This window comes from Ischnura elegans, chromosome 1, assembly GCF_921293095.1.
Source record: "Ischnura elegans chromosome 1, ioIscEleg1.1, whole genome shotgun sequence".
Taxonomy (NCBI): Eukaryota; Metazoa; Arthropoda; class Insecta; order Odonata; family Coenagrionidae; genus Ischnura; species Ischnura elegans.
Window position 1 is genome coordinate 57,988,998 of NC_060246.1, and position 21,358 is coordinate 58,010,355.

At 36.8% G+C, this 21,358-nt stretch overlaps 1 protein-coding gene across 4 annotated transcripts; it reads right to left on the reverse strand.

Moving 5' to 3' along the window:
- Window positions 1–419: 419 nt before the first annotated feature.
- On the reverse strand, window positions 420–17,613 carry LOC124161096. 4 transcript variants are annotated; one of them, XM_046537296.1, is made up of 11 exons: window positions 17,434–17,613; window positions 17,258–17,348; window positions 16,234–16,407; window positions 14,311–14,457; window positions 10,605–10,809; window positions 6,237–6,322; window positions 5,130–5,258; window positions 4,100–4,308; window positions 2,635–2,850; window positions 1,890–2,155; window positions 420–522 (listed from the first exon to the last, which is right to left on the reverse strand). In XM_046537296.1, the coding sequence occupies exons 1-11, from the start codon at window positions 17,477–17,479 to the stop codon at window positions 469–471; spliced, it is 1,623 nt and encodes a 540-aa protein (XP_046393252.1). In that variant the 5' UTR covers window positions 17,480–17,613; the 3' UTR covers window positions 420–468. The 4 variants fall into 4 exon arrangements, with proteins under 4 accessions (XP_046393252.1, XP_046393262.1, XP_046393269.1 ...); XM_046537306.1 differs by having other exon boundaries at window positions 17,429–17,613; XM_046537313.1 differs by lacking the exon at window positions 5,130–5,258.
- Between the last annotated feature and the right edge of the window lie 3,745 nt (window positions 17,614–21,358).

Sequence of the window (21,358 nt, forward strand, 5' to 3'; positions counted from 1 at the left end):
AGAATCGTGCTGCAACTCAACACATTATTTTATACTAACCACAGATTTTCGACCAATTTTTTTTAGAGAAAATGAATGCCATCATTAATGTATGTGTAATTTTGTGAATATTCTTACAGTTAATAATGTTAATACTGGGCAATAAATTGACATGATTGGAGAGATTCGAATTACTATTTGATAGCCATCAGATACGCTTATATAAAATTCTACACAGGTAGTTGTTATCTAGCTCCTCTCCCTTCCTATATCACTCACCTTTCTTTATCTTAACTATCCATTTGGTTGTCTATTATCATATATTTTGTTTGTAAGAAACAAGCTGCAAAAATACAAAACGTTACAATTGATGGTATGGACATCTTTCGTTAAATAATTTAAATTCGTGATGAATTTTTAATAAATAACCAAGTTAGATGTACTTGAAGACAGTATTCATGGTTTAATTTAACAGGTACATAGGAATCTTCAACGATCTTGACAATTTTTCTTACTTATCCAACCCGGAAACTTGCAACGTCTCTGTAATAAAATGTGCAACATTCGTTATTATTTTAATCATGTTAAATAGTTCATAAATTTATTAGGTGTTGCGAAATATATTTTGGGGGGGGGGGGGAAACTATTTTATTTTTTTCAATTTTTCTCAAACCTAGTCGTGAAGTTTTCGTATTATAAGAAAATAATTTCTATGAAAAGTATCGGTTTTTCAATTATTTAACTTCGTAGCATACATTAAGACAATATAAATAAATTTCTTGTGGTTAAATTGTTCCTGTTTTATCTAAAACAAATATACGTAATTAGTGGCTTCCACGAAAATTTTTATTCAAGATTTAAAAAAGCTCATTTATAAGATAATTGTGATTTATGTTCAGAAAATTCTCAACAGAGACCTTTTTTTTTAATACACCCATAATTCAAACCATATCATCACCAAAAGTTGTACAGTATATAACATTATCTTCGAGTTGCCGTACCCATCATTAAGATAACTTGCCGACTTGTTAAAAAATGGGTTTCTTAAATGAGATACGGGTACGTACTGCTAAGATGATATTTTTCAAAATTATAAATCACGCTGCTCAGATAAGTAGCCCCATTTCAATAACAGGCAGATGGGAAGAATCGCTACTCAGAATTAATATCGATGGCTAAGTTCTAGCAACACGTATCTCAAAAATAGTAAAATTTCTGGAGAGGAAAAAAGTGATTTCTTTTTTTTAATTGAATTTAACTTTAATTGAAATTAAAAACCAAAAATACAATAAACTGAAAAAGAAGCATAAGTTTACAGAAGAAGGTGTTTTTTGCTTGAATTTTATTGTTTATTGACAGTATTAGCAGTATTAACTCAGACCGGCCAAATTTTTAGATGTAAGTTGTTAGAACTTAGCCATCGATAAGTGGATAACTAGCCTCCTAACCCCCTGCACCATGCATACAAGCACAATATTTAAATGAGCAGCGCTCAGAAAAGGAGCGAACTGTTTCTTGGAATACTACACCAGCAATTACCTAACCCATGAAATTTTTTTATATTTAAATAATGGATGCTGAGGCAGAGATTAGGCAAGTGTATCTCCCAGATAATTTTGTCTTGGTCAAAATTTTCTGGGGAGATGATTTCATTCCATTTTCACGAATTTATCCTTGCCTTAGATATATAATAGATATATACTCAATTCATTGCATGCATACTAAAAACATGAGGGAACGGAAGATGTCCGCAGTGATATTCATTTGTTTACTCACCTCTCCGCCATTTTCCATATTTTAGTCTTCATTGACATTGAACAATGGCAAACAAATGGTCTACATTAATCTATTAAAATTATCTTGTCATTCCGATCGGAAAAGATTCTGAATGCATTCTTTAATTTACTTACTGGATGTGAAAATAAATCAATAACAAATGACAGAATTTTCTGGACAATATCCGGCATCCAATTCGTTGGAGGTGGCATAGGTTGCTCCTGCTCGTATTCTCCATGGTAGAATGAAGTCAACCAGTCAACATAAATTGGCATGAAGTAATTTGTTGCCACCACAACTACTCCAGTTAGGATAAGAGTCGACAGTATGGCACTGATTACGCTCCAACTTATGTGAATTAACCCCTTCTCGTGGCTTTTTGGCGCAGTAACGTCCAATTCTAACAATGAGATCAGATTAAGGATATTACACACTATTAGATGAATATTGAATTAATATGATATAACCTTTATATCAGAGATGGTAAAACAGAGTTGATATAAAATATTTAGCATGAGTTATTTCAATTGAAATTCGGTATTTGTATCATGAGATAAATATACCCAAGAGATACCATGATATATTTTGCTCCATAAAATATCAAGGCCGTAGCGACTGGGGGTGGTCAAGGGGCTCAACCTACCATCAGGCCTCCCCCTATGAAGCTCTGGAGATACAGTGTACCCCTTTTGCATGAACCCCCCGAGATGTATTGACCCCTTCAAGTAAACCATCCTCACCTCTCTCCCCCATTCCCCTCCGAATTTTTTTCTGCTTACGACCTTGTAAAATATAACTGACTGCTGTGATTTGATGTGAGAGCCCATTTAAATGTTTAGAGAAACTTATTGAAACTTAATCATCCATTATTTTTCTTACCTAATTCGCTCTCAGTACTAGAGTCAGCTAATTTTCTCTCCTCTATTATTCTACATCCGCAATATTTCCTTCTCTCCCGTTTACAATGCTTGCTGATACATTTCAGATGCTCGTTTCTTGCCGTTTGCCATTCCCCATAAGAACTTTCGCTACAAGTCTCCACATACTCCTCGGGGTAATAATGAGGCTCCTTGTACCCATTCATCTTTTTTAGCTCTGAAAAATAAAATTTAAATCCTTTGTATTAAAAAAATTGAATTTGTCTCAATGTAGATTTTTCATGACAAAATCATAAATGTTTTATTGAGTATCAGATGTAATAATCTGATCGTTTTTCGAATGAATCACAGTACCGAAAAAATGTGTTCTTCAAATAAATAGGGAGAAAACTCATGAGGTACAAGATTAAAAAAGTAATAATGTTGGCGGAAATGACGGACTGTATTTTTCAATCATAAAGCTTCAAAATTACCACATAAAACCATCAATTGCAATCAAAATCAAAAATATTATTCCAGAATCCACCATAAACGGTGATAATTAGATCTCTTCCTATGTTTTTGTTTTCCCTGCCTTGGAATATGTTTACTAACAACAGCATATGCCAGTGGATGTCGCTAATTTAGGGTTCATAAGAACATCGTCAGTAAACAAGTTTCGAAGCGGTGTACACCTCTAAACTAAGGAGATACCTACTAATCAATGTCGTGGAATCCTGAGAGTCAACTATTGACTTCGCACTACAAAAACCTACGCAAGCCTTATGCTCAATCATCCATAGTTACTCGGTGTCCATCAAAATGTGATTTTTTAGATCGGAAAAATCGTTTTTTTTTTTTGTAAGTTTCCAGTCAGAGAGACCGGTCGCTAACTGAAACTTCCCCAAGTCACTGTAACAAATTTTAAAGAAAACCAAGGGGTAGTATTCCCTTTTCATTGAGTCTTGCGTTCAAAATGGAAACTCCCCTCTTAATGCTGATTACTAGGATCACTGCTACTTTTCACCAAAGCGAACCTGAAGGAAACGATTTATTTTGGCAAAAAAATAATCAAAGTGAAAATTTCAATCCGTTCGCCAATTTAATACCACTATCGTTCACATACTCAAATGGAATTTCAGCACTGGGTATGTCAGATTGCAATCGTTAGTCATACCAAGATTTCTCAATACTTTATCCAGCGTTAATATTTGTCTCAAATTATTATCTTCGCGGAGCACATGCACAATTGCATTCGAGAAATACTCATTTCCGAAAGAAATTTTTTTGGGTTGCGTTCCTTTCATTTTCCACGACATGTTCGCGGAGCACATGCACAATTGCATTCGAGAAATACTCATTTCCGAAAGAAATTTTTTTGGGTTGCGTTCCTTTCATTTTCCACGACATGTTCCCCATTTCAATTTAAGAATAAATACTACATTTAAATTTATAATTGGGTTTTACACATTTACTATAGGAATTACCTTCTTCAAAGTCCCCTGCACCGAATGAGTAATTTTTAGCCTCACCCTTTGCCGGGTTGTAAAGCTGTGCGTCAGTTTCCTCGTCTTCTCCGGTGCTGTATTCAGTGGACAGGGTATCATTTGACTTACATTTTTCGTCATTATGTGGATTCGTATTTTTTACGAGTTTGTTTCCAATATTTTCCCGTGGAGGATTAACATCAGGGGTGCTGCCGTAGGAAAAAAATAATGTATAAATTTTCTCTTTAAATATAACAGATGAATTTAGGTTTTATTTACCATGATTATGTAAATAGTCAAAAAATATCTATACGCAAAATATTATCTCCTAAAAATGTCAGTGAATTTTAGATCACCGGAGAGTATTTGTGTAAGTTTTCAGTAATAAGTTTTATCTTAGTTAAAAATTATATGAATCGTGCCACCAGGGCCGGTTTAAGCGATAAGCAAAGCTCGCGACCGCTTAGGGCGCCAGTCCAATATATTTATAATTGGTTTTTAAGCTCTAAAAATATCACATTCAATGCATAAGAGCAAGCATGTTTTAAGCTCGCGTTGTATTTATTTTAAAATGTATCCATGGAGAACCCCTAGAGAACCGGCTCTGAGTACCACCAAAATCTGTCGCTGGCGCTCTTACTGCCGACGATAACTCCTGGAAATGGAAAACTTTATTCACCCCCTTGTTCTCGACTTCGCAATTGAGAGTTTAAGTCACTTCAAGATCAAAAAAGTACTTGAATTCTGATCAGTGCTAATTCCCTCACTATAAGTGTACCTTATTAATAATTTTAGGTCTTTAGGAAAACTTCATTATTCTTCGCCTCACATACTCAAAATGTAACATATGCGGGTTAATAATAAATCAGTAAGAATGATCCTTCGAGGATTATAAATAAAAAGTATTTACATATTCATTATTTATTCCTATTTATATTTATTTATTATTTATCCCTATTTATACCTTGTCAAATCTAACCATGTTTGTATTACGTAGTGAGTTTAGTGAATAAATTAATTTTCCACTTACTATACTTTATCCAAATTGCTGGTTTTTTCCGTGTAATCAATTTTTAAACGGGTTGTTTTCACACATTGTTCAGCGTTGATGACACTGTTGATTTGTTGTTGTCTTCCAGCGGCCGACGATAGACTAGAACTTCATTCAATTTTAGAAAATGAATAGGTAAGGATAATTAATATAAAAAATATTGTAAGCAAATAAAGTTTGTGTTTTTCAAAACTTTTTTCTTCTTCGTTTCTCAACTTTTTCCGTATACAATTCATTTTAAAATTTCTCCTACAGTATAAACGCCAGTAATAATAAATATAAGTAAAATACGCCAGGATCCAGGTAATGAAGCTAAATTTAATTCATTAGTATTTCATCATACAAAAATTGTTTTCGCAACGCATGAATATGTCTTAACTTATATGGCAGCAAAAGCAGTAAAATTACCTAAAATATATTATTAGAATAATTCTCTAAGATCCAAGACGTCACTTTTAATAAAGGTTAAAACAATAAAAAGAATAAACGGTTTTGAAAAAAATCGAAGAAAACAATGAACATACTGATGCGCTTTTTTCCAGAGGCGATTTGGACAGTGTAATGCTCATGACATTGAATGGTGTCACCCCAGACTGAAACTAGACTTTGTGACAGTTATCAAGGTTACATATATGTACACTTATGTGATAGATAATAAATTATTTTGGAAAAAATTATTCTGATCTCGAAATTGATGTTCTATGAGTGATTCCACCACAATTCAACAAACTATTAACCTCTAAGTTCTCAAATTTTGGTCTAACTTTGCATATGAATGTATATAAACCTTACAATAAAACAGCTTTTACACGAAATGTTTGCATGGTTCATATGCAAATTTACATCACAACTATTCATATATTATTAGAACATTATGTCCTTTGCAATTGGCTTTCTACTGTTTTTGGACTGCATTATATAAATAAATTATGGCGTGGTCAACTTATAAATCCAGCCATCATATCATATTCCAACCCAAATCTTCAGTTCCACTCTTGCATAAAGTTAGTCAAAGTTATTTTGATCATATGAACCTATAGAATATTCCAAATCAAATAATTATTATGGTAACTAGGAAACACTTACCTGCTATCAGAATACTCTTCCTCTACAACTGGTTTGTGACTATTATTCACCGACCGCGGAGAATTCTTGGAAACATTGGATTGTGCCTTTAAAAGAGCAAATGTTTCAAGAATTCAACATAAATTATTTTTTAAATATGATTCAAACATTTTTGTTGATTGAATTAATCAAATATTTTTGTTTCAATAATTTAAAATTTTAATAGACTTTTTTCATCTGAAAATAGCCTCAAATGGCTTGTTAATAAAATCAATGAAATCAGTGAAAATTTATTGAGGAATTCTAAACCCTTATTCTGCTACCAATGTGGCGCCATTCAGCCACCAACTAGGTATTATTTGAAAGGCGATAGGGCTTGGCATAGGTAACTTTTCGGAATGTTGGTTGAGATGGACCATATAATGCTCTTGCGTAACTGCTCCTGCGAGGAAGTTTGGATCTATTTTTCTCAGCTTTTTTGCGACTTTACGGAATCATGATAACAGGTTCTAAGTATGAATCAACGATTAGAAGATAGTTCGTATTTTCAAAAGAATCACTCCAGGGTCCTTTTTTGCAATTTTCCTATGATCCGAAAATACATGATTTTTATGTAGTATAGTTTATATATGGACATTAAAAAAATACGTCGGAGCGAACAAATGCTGCGTTGCAACGTTTTGCGCGCGAAACTTAGCTTCCCGGTAACCGGCACTGGCCTGGCGCGGCCCTGTTTGGCAACATGACATTGATAGAAGTTATTGACATTCACAAATATCACTACTTTTATAGATCATAGAAAAATTGCAACTAAATTAAGAAGCGTTTCTATCAATTTTTTTTCTTTCGGGGTTAACTGTAGGACTAGATAATTTTTAAACATTTCCGTTATTTTATAGCAAAATATGTGTTTTAAAATATGCAAAGGCCATTTTATTAATCTTCATTAATTTTTTCAACGTATCGTGGAAAATGAATGTAGTATGTAGTAGTAGTTTTCCCTAGGTTTGAGGTACAAAGTTCATTAAGTTGACAAAAAGGCTAATTTTATGGTGCGCGGAGTCATTTATTGCACAGTTCGCGTGTCTACATTTTTTAATTTTTCATAAAACAAAAAATAAACCAGAATTGAAAATAAAATTTCCTTCAAAATGGTGTATTATTCATTACTACGGCATGCACTTAAGTCCAAATATAAGTTTGAAAAGTACAGCGGCACGTCATTTTGACACCGGCAATAGTCAAGGTCAAACTGGAGAGGAAGGGAATAATGGAAATGAAGGCAGCGAGGGAAGTAGGAGTAGAGATAGCATGAGTCATAGCCAGGCACTCGCCTGAGCAGACAAATCTCCAAAAGCCCAGGTTTCCTATAATCCTACTGCGCGATGGGATGATCGCGCGCCCATTACCTTTACGGAAGCTCCGTGTGTCGCGCAGCGGTTTTGAAGCATTCGTGCAAACCAATTTTCTGAATCCGTGATCTCGCCGACACAGGTACGCGGTTTTCGGAAACCAGGCATTACATGGAGCAATAGGAATACGAGTAAAATCACGTTATCGCCGCTAAAAAGATCGCAGTCGAGAAAAGAAAGCTCTAAACGATTCCGGAAAGCGATCTAAAATAACAGACAATGTGCGTAGTTAATAATTGACAGTTTTATTTGCCTAAATTATGAAAATTACTACAAATTACAGTGAAAGTTTGGATTATTCGTGTTTTCCGATTGTTCGTGCCACCTCTCCCCATTATTCCCCGGATAATCGGGAGTATGCTGTATGTACTAGTTTTTCCTGTGTTTGCTCCCCCTGCTGCAAGTGTTATATACCCTCTTTGCATAAAAAACAGAAGGCAGTATCCATCCCTCCTTGTGGAAATCTATAGATCAAAGGTAGAAATCGACTATCGAAATGTTTAAAAGTGGGTTAGGATATTTTAGGAAGGCCAAACCAACAGCCACAATAAAGAAAAGAGTAGCCCTATATTATTATCAATTTTAAGTTCAGTTTTCTGGTAAGAAAATAATGGCGTCCATCATTTGGAACCAGAGGGGATCTTGTTGGTAACCCTTATGCCCAAAAATCATTACTATCAATGCCTTTGCATATTGTGAGACCCAATGGAGGTTGAAAAAAATCAAAGACAAAAGGACATCAATGCTGACTTGAGGTGCTTCACTCCTTCATAGCAATATCAGATGCCATGCCATCCAGCTCAGCACCGAGGATCATGTTGTGTCTTTAGATGGTTGATGGTGGGAATAATAGGGAGGGAATGAATGTGGTGTACTCATGTCAATCGAATTTCTACATCCCCATTTCACTGTCCTGAAGAAGCCAACAGCTGCATTAGCTAAAGTGCCGCCCAAGAAAATACAAATGCATTAAGTAAATCCCGAAAGCAACAGAGTTCCATCTAAATTAATCTGCTGAAGCCTACACAAAGAACTCATGATAGGTACATACTCAATGAAATAATGTGTCAATTACAAATGCTAAGCCTTTTAACTTTCAATACAAATTTCAATTTTCCCTCTAAGATTTCTGTATTTCTGGCTTCAGGAAATTAAAATGTTGACCCTTTGGTCATTTATTTCCATTATTGTTGGGATCCAGGTGCCTACCGATGCGGTCTTCTGAAGCAGGTGGCTGACTAACACAGTGCCAGTGCATCATTGCAGGCCGAACCCAGCTATAAAAGGCCATGCCCCTGCATAAGCAGGGCAGTCTTCTGACACAACGCAGTGGCTTCCTTGTTGTAACATGGGAGAAATAAATTGTTAACCCATTTTATAGTGTTTTGATCATTGAAGAGAAAGCTACATGGTGGCAGTGGAGAGATCCACATGGCAGAATCCTGTGGATTGTCGATTATACAGTACATTGGAGTTGTATGGAGACCCTATGAGGGAGTAGTGTGGAGAAATACCATCCAGAGGACTTTGCCAAAAGGTGGAAGCAAACAGCACATTTGTGCTAACAGTAGGTGTGACGGTGCCATCCCAATTTTTGTTTGTGGCAGAGGATTGGCCACGATGGGTGCGACGTTGGGAGAGATACTGTGTCGTATCTGGGCTGAAGAAGCAGAGCGACAAGGAGCTACTGAACAAGCTGGTGTATGTTGCGGGAGAAAAGGCAGAAAACATACTACATACTTAGTTTAAAACTGTCAGCAGCAGATAAAAAGAAGTAACAGAAGGCGCACGAAGAATTCAATAATCACTGCAAGGGAAGGGTGAACATTGTTTATGTGAGGGCAAAGTTCAACCAATGGTGCCTGAAGGAGGGAGAGCCAATATATGAATTCATCGCAGACCTACATCGCCTCATATAATATTGTGAAAATGGGTCACTCCAGGGCGATCATCTCTGAGATCTAATTGTGGTCGGAGTTTACAATGCAAAGTTGTCGCAAGTGTTACAGATGGATCCGGACCTAACGCAGGAGGTGGCTCAACGGAAGGCACGTGAGGCGGAAGAGGTACAGTACCAACAGATGGTGCTGAGAGGCACCCAAAGGACAATGCATCATGGAGTGGCATCAGAGTGTGAGGTTAGTGAAGTAAAGAAGAGGATTAAACCAATTAGCTGCAAGCGTGCACCACCAGGGGGAGGCAGTGGGCAGAGCCAGCACCAGAGATGCGGCCGATGCTGGCGGAGTCCTCAACAGGCATTCGCAGCCAGCCCCACGAGGCAGTGCATGTGCCAAGCATGCAGTAAGAAGGGTCATTGGAGAAAAATGTGAAGATCGTGGAAATCCATGGGGACCGTCATAGTCCGGTAGTTATGGGAGAAAAGGCAGAAGACGTACAGTTATCTTCTCCTTTTCCACTCTTAAGAATAAAGTAGACCACTGATAATCCATTTAAATCTTGGGAAAAGTCTTATGAAACAGGATACATTATATTTTCATGAAAATTTTTCTTAAAGTTCTGGCCTTGGTTATTGATCCAAACTTTCTCTGCATCTGTTTTCCTCCACTCCCATTGGGGTAAGGGTAGGAAAGCAAAAGTTGGGGCATTGGGGACTGGCTAAAGAACTGATAGTCCAACAACAGGTGAACAGAAAACAAATATCCACAGACAGGAATGATGCCTCGGTAGCTTAAATGGCTACAGCACTCTACAGGAAATTGGAGAATTCGAGTTTGAATACCTGTCAAGGCGAATGATTTTTTTCTCTATGGAATTTTCACACAATATTCGCGGGTGACTCTGTAAAATTATCACCATGACTAGTCCCGGTGCAAGTACTTACATTAATCAAATGATAACTAACCAGTACATCACTATACATGAATATTAAGAAGTATGCTGCGGGAAGTAAAATTTAAATAACATGGTGTGAATTCAAGGTCATGGGCCAAATGAATCAGCTATCCAAAAAATTCACCTGCTCAGTTTCTAAGATGCTATGTGTGGGAATTGCCTCCTTATCAGGGAGTTGATATTTCCTGTTGGTATCATAACTTTCATTAGGAATTTTAATTGTCAGGGTGGGAGAATTTCTTCCTGTTGAATTAACACTATCATTCAAGTCTGTGCTGCTGTCTGCTGTAGTCCTTTTTTCCCACCTGTTACTGGTTGGAGTGATAACTCTGCAATGAAATAGATCAGAGAACATGTATGATTTAGGGCAATAATTCTTTAATCTGGAAAATTCTGGCACAGAAACAATGTCTTATATATCACACTATTTTAATCAGCATTTTTTACATTTATTTACCTATTTTTACATTAATTTAATGGATGTACATGCATCCGAGATCAATCAACATGGTGACAATCAACATAGCCCAATTTCATTCACTGCACTTTGCCAAATTAAATTTTTTAAATCCAGTTTTTCTGATTGCCAATGTGCATATTGCTAGCTCTAGAGCAAGAAGTCCAAAAAATAGTATGCGTATGCATGCACAAATCATAGAAATGAACAATTCTGAATACCTCAGTTATCCAGTCAGTATCCTGGATATCAGCATCATTATGAATCTGACTTAAAATAATTGAGCATTCGAAGTTCATTCAACCATAAAGCAACAAAAATAGTCATAAAATGAATGAGATCTAATTAGAACAAGCCACATCTTTCATGAAATAACATCATAAGCTTTCTCGGCAAACTCGGATAAAGAATTCTTCTTAGGATAAGCACTGGTTGAAAACTCAAGAATAATTTCTTCATACCTATCATTTTTTCACATTCCTATTCAAATTTTTACTTTTTATGCATGCATATAACATACAAGTCATCAATTTTCACATACCATATATTCTAGAATAGAAATATAGTATTCTGGCAGGACAATGTCTACTGGGTTTTGATGGTAATCTAAAAAGAGGTGAAATATCAAGACAAGTATGGATTCAATTATTTTTTTTACTGTATGGTAAAAAGAGCTATAGAAAAATTTTATCCCTTGCAATTCTTTCTTACTCGGTAAGAAGTTGAATTTCCAATAGGGTGGTTTCCTATTATTTTTTTTAATGCCTAAATCGAAATATTATTACTCCTGGAGTACGTATTTCACACTTTTAGGTTTTTAAATGACGATATCTATTTTTCGCGATTAAATGAAAAGTGAAAATTTTCAAGCGCGCGAAAACGCGACGCATAAGTATGAATGCCGGGAAATCTCTCCATGTGACGTATTTCTGGTTCCCGCTGCCGCCCTGTGAGGTGACCTTGAGGCGAAGCTTAGTGCTGATACGACGCAGGCTGCTAGCAGGTAGCTTAGTACCCTGCTGGCTGGTAGCACTTGGCTTAAATAAGGATTATTAATACCTTATCAAACGAGGAAAACTTTCCAACCTTAGCCAGTTTTAATAAGTGATTATTAAGACATGTTTCCCTGAGCTCTGCGCCTCATGCATGCATTGGTAACCTCAGACGATGTATAACTCCTATATTCTTCTATAGAAACTAGGTCCCTGTGACGTCACGTGGAGTGGCATCGCATGGGCGCCAATCTGGCCCTTTTCAAATGAGGATAAAAATGGACCATTGCCATTCCTCTAAACTGGTATATCTAATACGAAATAATTTGTACATTATGAATACACTAATGGTGGGTAACGAATCGCAATCAATGCCTTTCGTTTTCTTTGATGAAGGAAACAACCCTATTGTGTTCAAGACTTACAGCATTTCAGTGTCATCTTTTGAATTCCAGGAAAATTTATGGTCGATCCCTGAATTTATTTACGGTATCAGCATTAATCAGAGAGCCCATGTGTATGTTGAAATCAAAACATGGTGAGTATTGGTGGATTAGGGGGCACATGTCATTTTACATTTATTTACCTATTTTTACATTAATTTAATGGATGTACATGCATCCGACAATCCCCCCCCCCCCAGACACCTAAAAAATAGATAAGATTTACAGTTATCTTTATGTTCGTTTTGTTTTATGTATTGCGCAGCCTTATTTGACTCCATATTAATGATTTTCCTATTAAAATAAAGGGAATATTTCGTATAGTAATTGTTGAATGTGGTTTTTAATTTCAAATATGAGAAGAATGTTTGATGGTGAGTACCCCAGAAAATGTTTGTTGTACCTTGTACATAGTTCCTGTGAGGTGCAAGCATCCTTATTTATATTGCCAGAGGGTGTTCTGGTCCAATCATGAGTCACAAGAAAATGTCAGTGTCAAATTATGGGACTCAGAAGGTTTTGATGTCAATTTAAGATTCTCAAGATATGAGTCACCATAAGGAGAACAGGAGGTTAGCTTATGAGTCCACTATTATAGCAAGTGTCAAATTCATTTGAGCTCACTTAAATTGCAATACCATATTGCAACATAGTTCATTGCTCAGCACTTACAATAATATAAAGGGTTAAAATATTTTAGAAATTTTAGAGAAATGCATATATGAAATAAAATCATATGCAATTACCTACATCGCGGTTGAGCTTAAAGCCACCGAGTGTGTCCACTAGATTACAGATGGTGGGTCAACCTCTAAATAGGGAGGTTAGCTGTGAGATAAGCAAGTTTACTCTTCAAAGAAGCAGTCATGGTCAAAAAGCTATGGCATTCCGAGGGGGTATATGATCTTTCCTTGGGTAAGGTAGGCCACATAAATGATAGCTAAGCCTGTGAAGATGCTGTGAATTTGCAGCTTTAGGCCTCCAACAAATATACCTCTCATCTTCTGGGAAAGAGGCCAGCAGCTCTTCTCCATTCATTAAGGTGGATGCCATCAAAAAAGTGAAATATGCTTTCTATTGAGAAAGCCATTAATGAATTGAAAGGAAAGGCCTTGGTACCTAGTGAATATCCATGGAGAAAAAAATAGCATACTATGATACGCCAATGACATAGCTTTTATAGCGGAGACAGAGAAGGATTTTAAAAAGATTCTAGTTAATATGGGTAAGGTAATGGGTAGATATCATCTGAAAATAAGCATGAAGAAAACTAAGATATGTATTGGTATGTAGCAAAGGATAAAAGAGGTCAAGACTAACATTAAAATAAGGAAACACAAAATGGAAGAGAAATTTGAATTTTGTTATTTCGGTAGCAGAATAATAAGTGATGGAAGGAGCAAGAAAGAAATTATCAGCAGAATAGTCCTGGCAAAGAGAGAATTCCACCAAAAGAAAGATCCACTTTAAGCAGTAAATTTAACCCTTAGAGTGCAGGAATTTTTTTATACCTTTTGCCGTTGACTGCAGAATTTACCCTAAATTTTTATTCCCACCTGGATATCTTGTACTTGGGCACTTATTCTAACCATAAGGATTGATAAGGGGCTTAACTCTACCAGATGAGCCCTCGTGGCAGAGGGGGCCTCCTGCACAGGGGTTCTCGTCTGCACCGCCTAACAACTAAAATCGAGAACTACTGCAGCCCAAGGGTTAAACAAAGAAGTAAGGAAACAACTTTTCTGAACTAAAATTTATAGTATGCTTCTCTACTGAGGTGTTTTGGGGTTGCTCAATCTAACAACCTTACGCAAGTCACCATTGCAGCATCATGTAATCCATATATGTACTCTCACAGTGATTTCATAAACTTAAGGATTTTAAGGTAAATGAATGATTTTCGTTAATATGATGTATAACAGTTATAAAAAAGCATACTTTCTAAAACGAGGATCATTTATGCTAGATTTGCGCTCCACTGTTGGGATATGTGAGGTTCCTTTTGCAGCAGTCCAAGCTGTTGATGATGTGGTTCTGAAAGGCTGTCCCTTATTTGTATCACCAGTTGTGGATTTTATTTCCCTCCTGAAAGGGGTAATTAATTATTTAGTAATGGACAGAGCCATTTACAGCAAAAAAAAATCACTTTGTCGGTTCAGTGGTTTCAAATTTCACTCAAGGTATGAATGGGGTAGTGAAAAACAAATTGACAAGAAAGGCATCTTGAAAAAAGTGATGTGGGAATAGAATTTTGAAAGGACAATGAAGTCTAAAGATAAAATTATTGACTATATTGGCAAAAAATAGAGTCATTCACTTAGTCCCAAAATTGCAATTCCTTATAAGATTTCAATTAAACGGTGCCTTTTTAAAACAGTAGTCAAATTTACTTATGTCATTTTTCACATTTACATACCTGTTCTTAGGTTGTTATATGTTTTACTATTTCATAAAATTGTACTCAAATTTTAGATAAACCAATATCCAAAATGAAATTAATGTATGAAAATAATTAGCATATCATTAGCAATAAAATTGCAACTGGTGTTTCAAGCTTGTGAGTAGATTTACTTCGTAATAGCAATACGAGGGAAAAGTTTTCATTAATTAATATCAGCAGCATGCGCACAGCCAGAGAGGGTTTAGGGGGCTTTAGCCCTCAAAATATTTCCTCTGCCAAGACTACCCGGGACCTGCTAACCCCTGAGCATCAATCCTCAAACACGCCATTTTTTTATACCATTACATTTCATAAGATCTGTCAATAACAAACTATGAATTAAACTTTCAGCATTATGAAAATATATAGCTAATTAAATGAAATATCTGATGTTCTAATGCATGTGCATATGGAATACATAACATAAGTATAGGTAACTGGCATACGTCCCAAGCACCCTATTATGCAAATATCTGGCTGCATGCCTGGTCAGATTTAATCCCTCTCTCAGAATGAGGCATAAAATGCAGTTATATTATTCAGTAACAAAAATATGCAACTACATATGATATACAATTTCAACAAAGAAAAATAATTGAAGCATTAGGAAATGATTACAAATTACAGGGCGAAAGATCCACAGAGAAAAATCATTCGCCTTGACCGGGATTCGAACCCGGATCCCCCGATTTCCGGTCAAGTGCTTTAGCTAGTTAAGCTACCGAGGCGTCATTCTTCCCTGCGGAAATTTGTGGAATGAATGATGCCTCGGTAGCTTAACTGGCTAAAGCACTCGACCGGAAATCAGGGGATCCGGGTTCGAATCCCGGTCAATGCGAATGATTTTTTCTCTGTGGATCTTTCACACGATTGTGCATTGCGGGTGACTCGCGTAAAAGTTATCACCACGGCTGGTCCCGGTATACTTTAAAAACTACAATTACAGGGCCAGAACTAGGATTTTTGTCAGGGGGGAGGGGCAAAGATCAGTTTACGAACCTACAATTTAAGTCCCTCCTCCCCTGATGTCCTTGCTCCCTCCCTTCCATAATTAAAATAGAAGACATGTGTTAGCTATTTTTTTGGGTTGTGGTAGTTGAAATTACACACCGTATTTTTGCATTTAAGAATTTTAATCAATGTTATTGTTTAATAAAATATAAATTAATAATTATAATTAAATAATTTAATTAAAAAATGAAATAACTTTTAAAATAAATTTATCAAATTTTGCCAACCCCTGGAGTCTGCCGCCCAGGGCATGTGTTCCCTCTGCCCTGCTCTGTTTGCAGGCCTGACAAATTATAATCACTAACTCAAAAATTAATTGTTGCCAATCTTTTCATTACCTTTAATTGAATAAAAGTCATTCAGACCATATTATTGGACACTGAAGCAGCATTATTTTTAAGTCTTCTTACCTTGAGGATGCAATAGTAGATGTAAGTGAATGTGATGCAGCAACATTAGGACAATGATGGCCATGATGTCTCATCTCATGAGAAGGTTGACTTTGATGAGGAAAGCTTATTTTTCTCAGACCTGATGGGGCATTACCATTATATTTACTCCTCAGCTGTAATGGTGGAATTCCCCTAGTTTAAAAAAATATATTTGTATGTACTCCACATCCAACATTTTTCAGTGCAAAATCACGTATTGCTGTATGCACTCCCTACAATTTGAACACCAGCTAAGTAATGAATGCATTAAAGACCGGATTTTTTTTCGGCCAGGTACACTTCCCAGCAAGCTTGATATTTTGAAGTCAACTATTACTAATTAAATAACTCAATAAGTAAAGAAAACACTTGATGGCCAATACATGTACATAGGCAATTGTGTTTAACTCATCGTGTAATGATGCAATCAGTGCTTAGACAAAGTACATATATATGTAGCTACAAAGTAGCATTACAGGTGGTAATAAAGGCAGAAGTTAGCTTGAGACCCATTCACAATGTGTTATTGGTCACATCGATACATATTTGGAAATTTGATAGACATACCTAAGTAAATAATTATATAAAAATTAAACATGACGTACCTATTATGTAATTTCAGAGCAAGTGTTGAATATTTTTTAACATGAATCAATTGTAAAGGTAGTCATCATTTACCAAGTTGGATATATTTTTTCCGTATTTGTTTATGCCCTTTGATTATGTACACTTCTGTTTAGCAAATTCAAATGAACTTTTTTTCTTTTTCATGCAATTGAAATTATCTATAAACTAAGAATAATCAATACATATGTGTACATTAAAATGGTATCCTAATGTACTAGTGGTATGGTAAAGGTCATTGGAACACTGAGGTAACACATATTGTTAGCTGTTACGTCATTGATATTACCTAATTTATTCCAATTAATTAATAGATGCTCTGATTGATTCCTCAAAAAGGATCAAATTTGTCTCTTTTGTTCTATAGAAAATGGCATACCTCAGCTTTGTCCCGCGAGGATATATTGGCCGTGGTTTTGGAGCCAAAGTATCTCCTCTTGGAATGGGCATAAGTTCACATCTCTCATCAACTATAATTTCAAAATTGACCATTTAATGCAGTGCTTACAGGGTTGAGCTTATACTTCCAATATAGCCAGTTGTACTCCACCTTACTTGTTCTGAGATAGCCTATTGCACCGTCAGTTTTGGATCTCTCCATTTCAAGAAACAATTAATCATTTTACATTATGATTTAATTAGAGCAATATAGAAAATTTAATTTAAGTACACATAGGTATCAGGCACTGGAATGCACATAACATATAAGTTGGGCTAGGACTTGGAATGTGTAAATATTTATGTAACCTAGTAACCAATGCTGATGGATCCTAAGCTCTTTTTCCATGTCCTATTTGCTTGTGATTCACCGCAAGAGGCAAATAATGAGGCCACCAATATTTTTTATTCTTTCAGTCTGGGAGAACATGTAATTGACATTTATTAAAGCATAAAAAATTAAGCAAGAATTATTTGTAATGAGGTGAATCACATGCCTTTTTTTGTTGCAATATTCACTTATTATACATTTTTTGTCTACTTGCTGTTACTTTCTAAACAGTTCGATTTTGTAAAATGGTGTTATCCGTTGAAATAAATTAACACATTAACCCTGGCATAAAATTTGCTATTCATTATAGGTAGTGGCCACCTGGGCATAAACAATTAATGGCAGTATTTCTCCAAGTATAATCCTCCTCCAAATATAGTCCTCCCCCTAATTTTGAGGCTTCAGTTTTGGGGGAAAAAATATGTTTGAATATAGTCTCCTCTTTCCTTTTACCATAGGCATTTTTGAAAAAAAGGGGGGGACCCCAGTGAGAAATGGGTGGTGGAATCCACGTGGAACCCACGTGGAATCCACGTTGAGTGGTGGATATTTGGTGGTGGTGGATATTGAGTGGTTGGACCCACGTGGAATCCACGTTGATTTCAAGTGGATTTGTGGTGATTATCATAAAATGTTAAACAGAATTTCTAATTTGTGGAACTTAACTCTCTGGTGACATTGCGTCATTTATCATCCTGAAACCACGCTAGTTATGTGAAAATGTATCGCACATTCTATTTTTATATAATTCGTGGAAAGGCAGCCATGAGAGCACAGGAAAAATCGTAGACACATATATAGAAGGTTTAGATATAGAGTGGTTGAGGTTTTAATGGTTTTAGGACAGCAACAACTGCTGTTTTAATTTTTCCACCAAATTTCCACGTGGGTTCCACGTTGATTCCACGACCAAAAACACGTGGTATCCACGTTAATTCTCCACGTGGGTTCCATGTGGATTCCACCACCCATTTCTCACTGGGACTATATTCAGAGAAATATAGTATGTATGTATATGTGAAACCTCACTTCTGGGGGCAGAAAATTTAATTTAGATTATCATCAGGTGAATGTGAAAACTATCTCATAGGATTCTAATTTTAAGCATTCTATGATCCATGGGTGAGTCAAGCTGTCAATCTACATTATTACTTATATATTAAATCCATTCCCATAATTTTAAATGAATCATGCTGGCTTCTGTGTCCTCCATGCAAATATCCACTGGATCTTTTACTACTTCCCTCCTAACTCTTCTCCTGACCTCACTGTCTTGACTGGTGTCCTACTCGTAGTATATAGTCCATATTGACATATTGTTATCTGTCTATAATAGTGAATTCTATTCCCAGATAATGTCTAGCATTTTGTTCTGGGGATCCTCTCCTCATGCTAATGTGATATTTAAAATTCAAAGCCAAATTCAATTCATTGGCAGGAGACACAAGGGGGCTTTGGGGGGGGGGGGGAATAGCTGCAATCTTACTTTATCGTAGTCCGAGTCTGGACCAGGTTGGATCCAACACTCTCTCGTTCCATTTACTGCACTCCTTTCTCCCTTGTTGGAGGAAGCTGCATCCGGAACGGAGATAATGCGTCCTCTTCAGCTGGCCCTTTGCTCCTTCGGACGGGGGGGGGGAATTCTTCTTCCAGATCAATCTTTCTGGAAACGCTTGGGCCCCTTGTCTCCTCCTGCCGTGCGTCGCACTGATTTTGGGCATAGGCTCCGCCCGACAGTCACTTTGGAATTCTCCTCTTTCTCTTTCGTGCACCACCTTTTTATCATACCTCAACTAGGGGTGGGGTAATGCACAATGAAGGGAGGGAGGAGTAATACGCCACTCATTCAGGGAAAACCCGAGCTCCCCTCCTCCCACACACACACACTCACACACAACCATACAAAAATCGACGGAAAACACATTCATCCCCTCTGACTCAACCCACGCCTTCCTCCACGGGCCATGGTTTGGGGGTGGGGTTTTGGAAAGGTCGTGGAACGAGCGGGTAAACAGGTAGGGAAGAAAATGTGCCGAGTAAAATGTATTGTAATGGGGCTTGAACCATTACAGTATATATGTTTAATAATTTAGCCTTGTATTTTCTTCTTTTTTTCCTCTACAATTATGATGTGTCCTATATTTGTACATTTGCAACAAATCCTTGGACAAATAAAAAATTATTATTATTATTAGTCCCAGTCAGGTAGCATTTTTACCTTCTGATTTCTGTTTTTTTCCATCTACCACAGCACCATTGTCATCGTCCTTTTTCAATTATATGTTCCCATCCCTTTCTTTCCTTACCTCTGAATTTATTTGAATGTTTACGCTTAAGGCGTCGTGTGAATGAATGAAGTAGTATATATTTACATATGTAAAACTACCTATACATTTCTAATAAGCCCCGTGTGGAAAAAAATTGCTCATTGCTCCCCATCTCTGCTCACCACTTACTTTCCTGGCGCTCATGCTCTACAGAACATCCTGAAGGACTTGTACCCCATTCTCTCCAACCATAAATCCACCTCCCAGATTTTCACTCCTACTCCATGGATCACTTATAAGAAACCACCTAATCTACGTACCATCTTAAAAGCCACCCGCCCTCTTCAAAAATCGCATTCAGTCACCACTACCCCACCCTCACTGTGCAACCGTCCCAGATGTTAAACCTGCAAGATTTTCTCTCCACCCCAAGCCTCTTTCCTCCCAAAACTTAAATGCCTCCCAATATTTCCCTCTACCACCTGTACTTCCACCAATATCATTTACCTCCTTCATTGCAACTTCTGCCCTGCTTTCTGTGTAGGCCAATGCACCACCCCCCTCAACCTTAGAATAAATAATCACCATCCTCCTGCTGTCCCTCCATCATCCCCCCACACATCTCTCCCAGTCCCCACACATTCTTTGTCTCACAACTCCCTCGTCAGTGAATGCTTCAAAGTATCAGTTATTGCCTCTCTGCCCCCCACCGACTCTGCCCTCAATCTCCACACCCTCAAATTGGCGTGCATTTGGCATTAGCAAGCCAATAGCTTTCTAGGGTTGAACATCTCATGGTAAATCCCTCCCCATAACCTCACCCCTTTACCCCTTTTCCCTTGTCCAATACATTCCTTTCCTCCCAATTCTGGCTCAGGCTGAGGAAGAAGTCACTACTTATCCTATCATATTCGCTAATTTTACATGTCAGAGCAGTCACCTAACTTGTTAACAACCTACCTGAACCTATACAGACCCCATCATAGTAATTTATTTTTAATATCCTTAAAATATTTTTATTCATAAAAGATTTACACAGAATCTTGAATGTCAATAAGAGACACACTCAACAATACCATCGCATTTATTTAACAACCAACCTCAGCATGTGCTTTCCTGTACACGGCGAAAATGCCAATCAGTGGGACATCCATGTGATGCTATAGTGAGTAGGGAGAGAGGGCAGGAGAGAATTCAATTGCCCAAGAAATGTTTAGGATATATAGTCTTAAGAATACTCCCTCAAGGTGATACTCCCAATGAAAAAATCATCGAGTGTCTTTATTTAGACCGAATTAATATAAACTTGCGGCAAAAATTAGGGAGGGGGTCCACACTCTCCCTGAAATGGGGGTTTACGTATGCCATTGCCCCAAGGTATTGCTATGCATATGAACTAAAATTTAGTAGAATTTAATTCATCAGAAGTCATAACAAACCATTT